The following is a 3,775-nucleotide window of genomic DNA, read 5'->3' as shown; positions in this document are numbered from 1 at the left end:
ACCTCCCCATGTTAGACCTCCACCTGTTCCCCCTGTTAGACCTCCAACTGTAAGATCTCCACCTTCACCACCTGTTAGATCTTCCCATGTTAGACCTCCACCTGCTCCCCCTGTTAGAGCTCCAACTGTAAGAACTCCACCTGCTCCACCTTTACCACCTGTTAGACCTCCACCTGCTTCACCAGGTAGATCTCCACCTGCTCCATTATTATGGATTATGATAGACCATAGAGCCCTGTGTCCGCTCTGGGCTACCTCAGAGACTCTGTGGAAGACGACCCCTCCCTATGCAGATATAATTATTAGAGACAGGGATCATACACTTATTCAAACATACTTATGATATTAAATAAATGTTTTGTCAAGTCCGTCCACTGTCAAGTCCGTCCACATTTGATGCCACTCAAATCTACAGACTGAACCTGAATGAATGAATAATTTAGAGCTCTAATTGTTTAAGCAGCTCAGGTGATATAAAGGCGATATGTCCTCCTGTTGAATTAAAACCAAAGGTACAGGGCGTCCTGTGATTAGGCGCTTTCACCCCTTGGCTGGGTTTGACCTTTCCACCTCGCTGCCAATGCCACTCAAACAATAACCAAGCGCTCTGCAGGTAATTAATTACTACGCTGTTCCGTGCATGAAGCGCTAGCAGCACACAAAGAGGTGATTAGTGTGAGGGCCGTAGGGGTCAGCAGGAACAGCCTGCAGAGTGTGACGCCGCATTCACACTACATGCGTCTGTCGACGGATGACGAGGGCGTGTTTGACGTATAGGAGGCTAGTCTTTGTAGACCCAGCCTGCAGCCATTTAGATCGCTCCCCGCCTCAAAGACGATGTGTGGATATCAATACAAAGATGACACAAACAACAGGGGACTAAAAAACGTTCCTATCGATTCCACATTTCTTTAAAAAAATATAACAGCCAGATTTGTCCTTCTTATTCCTGCTTGTTATGCAAAATGGATCCACCAGTCGGGTGGAGTGTATTTGCATAACCGCGATCTGATTGGATGACGGATTCGTCGCTGCCTGAAAAGTTGAACAATTCTCAACTTTTTGACGCAGGCCAAGGAGCCGACAGAACGGACGGACCTACAAGGCATTTCGAGAGCGTCCCATGCAAAGTCAATGAGATCTGTCGACGGACGGAGCTAGTGTGAATGCACCCTGCGGCCCCAGGGGTCAGCAGGAACAGCCCGCTGAGTGTGAGGGAGAGGCCGGGGGGGGCGCACATTTCTCATCAGCAGACTACAGGATGGGGACCAGGGAGGCCTCAAGTGGGCGATAGCGTGCCATTGCTCATCTCATAATTTGCGGCCAGGGCGAGCTGGGAGTGTGACGCCCACAGCTGCAAGCCGCTGTTGGTCTTATCCATTGTTTCAGTTGGACTGAAAGTGCTTTTGAGGCAAATAATACACATGAGGTTTTCAGCCATTCATCCCCAGATCTCCTTCGCTTCTATTATTAGCTCAGTTTAGAACTGGATTGTACGAAGAGTATACAAAACTCAATCTAAATCCTGTCAGCTGTTAAAGCTATAAGTCTGTTATCTGATCAGCTAGGAGGAGAGGCAGACAGTCCTAGTGAGGCTCACTGTGCAGTCTGTCAATGTACACATCCATCATAACAGGAGTAATGTTACAGGAGGTAAGAATATGGGTTATTATTACAGTAGTTAGGTGAGGGCTGTTATTTTTTTTTCTTTCCTTCTTTCTTTATTATTCTCTAAAAACTTTGGGACCCTACTCCTTCCACAGTTGTTCACCAATGTATTTTTTCACCTAGATATATTTTTGACTTTTTAAGATATTCTACTTTTAAATTATTATTTTTCAAATGGGAGTCGATAAGTACCCATTCTTTGACACTTATCGGCCCCTATCTTGCATCCAGCCCAATTGACTTTCTACAACTCGAGGGCCGAGGGTTTGCGCCCTGAGAGGCGTGTCGGCAAAAAGCAGAGCCGTGTTCCGGCGCAAATAATACATGGTGCCATCTTACAGATCGATAAAGCAGTTGCGCAACTGACCTACTGACCATAGGGGCTGCATGCTGAACACTGTAGTAGGCTATGGCATGCCATGCGTTAAAATAATAATAACAATAATTAGACAAATTAGGCTATATCCCAGCCTACCAAAACAAAATCTAATTTTAGGGTAAATTAAGACGTTGTGTGGCGAGCAGCACGGGAAGGACGAGATGGGAGCCCAGGAGCAACCAATAGGGGATTATCACGCTTCCGGGTTCCATGGGTGGGATTTGTCTTCGTTGTGCATGAACACTTCCGGCCCAGTTCAACAATGGCTGAAACAAAGGCTAGATGTCACTACTCTGTTCCACTTTGTACATCTAACAAACAACGCCAACCCTACTTAAGTTTTTTCATGGATGAAGGGCCAAACTTTAAAATAAAACAAGGTATGTAAAGGCATGTTTGTTTGTAGCCGGCACTTTAGTGAATCAGACTACACTAGCTAGCAACCAACCGGGGTCACATCAAGCGACTGAAAATCGGGTCTGTACCCTCCTGTTTCCAGTAGAACAACTGGGGACTGCCAAGAAGGGAGTCCGTTTATAAAAGCACATCAACTCGCTTAGGCCATGACGTTCACCCAGCCCACCCTCTGGAGCAACCGCTGCCGTGTGAAGAAGAGCCGATAAGGGGAGATCGCAGCTTCGGTGGTGATGACAGAACATGATTTCGGTTCTGCTCCTAAACCAGGTTTGTCAGTGTGTTTGTTAGTGTTCTGAAATATTGACCTACTAGAACCCCATACTGTTCTTAAACCACCTACCTGACAGGATGTGCTACCTATGGTTTAATCACAGAATGGGCTCTTAGTAGGTTATACCGAGGAGGTAGGTCAACTTTTCAGAACTCGGGCACAAAATGTTTAGTTTTATTGATGTCCCAGCATTTGACCAATACCACAATGTGAAAAGCTGCAGGCCTGCAAGAGAAGGTGCTGGCTGACATGTTTCAGGTCAGTGTGTCCACTGTCTCCACGTGGGCCAACTACCTTTACCTGCTCCTTGGCTCCCTCCCCATCTGAATGAGAAAACAGCAAGTCAAGAACACCACGCCAAGCTAATTTGTGCAGTACAGTCCAGATGTTCGGGTAATCATCGACTGCATCGAGGTGCGATGCCAGAATCCATCATCCCTCACTCTCCAGTCTGAGGTTTTCTCATCTTACAAGAACACAACAACCTTTAAGGCCTTGATTGGGATTGCCCCTTGTAGTGCGGTGACTTTTGTGTCAAGTCCCTTCACCGGCTCCATCTCTGACCGAGAGCTGACTGAACGAAGTGGACTCCTGGATTTACTGGAGCCAGGAGATGGATGCATGGCAGACAAGGGTTTCACCATCGAGAAGCTGCTAGATGACCATGGGGCAACGATGATTATACCACCCTTCAAGATGACAGGTAGGCATGAAAGGAATGAACATTGCAAATTAAAACTGTGACCCAAATGTGACCATTAAGATATGCAGACAAGTGTTTAAGATGTATTGAAGCACTCACAATAATAATACTTATTAAAGGTTGGGTATGGGATTTGCGAAATGATTTTGAAAATACACAACTCAAATGGTCCTACCCCCTCTCCTTCAACGCTGACTCTGACTCCACCCTTTCCAAGTACATGGACGCGCAATCATGCCCGAGCGAACACAGATGCGCGAGAGCGAGTCATTTGCTAGTTAGCTAGCTCCAGTAGCTACCGCAGGATAACAACAAACAGAAGCTTGCTCTGGGTCAC

At 46.5% G+C, this 3,775-nt stretch overlaps 1 protein-coding gene across 1 annotated transcript in view; it reads right to left on the bottom strand.

The window, feature by feature from the left end:
• The window catches only part of rxfp1 (relaxin family peptide receptor 1), a 41,356-nt gene extending 39,975 nt beyond the window's left edge, over positions 1–1,381 (bottom strand). Inside the window, exon 1 of the mRNA XM_056601165.1 lies at positions 1,300–1,381. Within this exon, the coding sequence (XP_056457140.1) occupies positions 1,300–1,381 (82 nt within the window). The remainder of the gene's footprint in view (positions 1–1,299) is intronic.
• Between the last annotated feature and the right edge of the window lie 2,394 nt (positions 1,382–3,775).

Source organism: Gadus chalcogrammus, chromosome 10 (genome assembly GCF_026213295.1).
Source record: "Gadus chalcogrammus isolate NIFS_2021 chromosome 10, NIFS_Gcha_1.0, whole genome shotgun sequence".
In the NCBI taxonomy this organism is placed as follows: Eukaryota; Metazoa; Chordata; class Actinopteri; order Gadiformes; family Gadidae; genus Gadus; species Gadus chalcogrammus.
The sequence above is the reverse complement of the archived record's forward strand: the minus strand, read 5'-3'. Positions and strand labels throughout refer to the sequence as shown.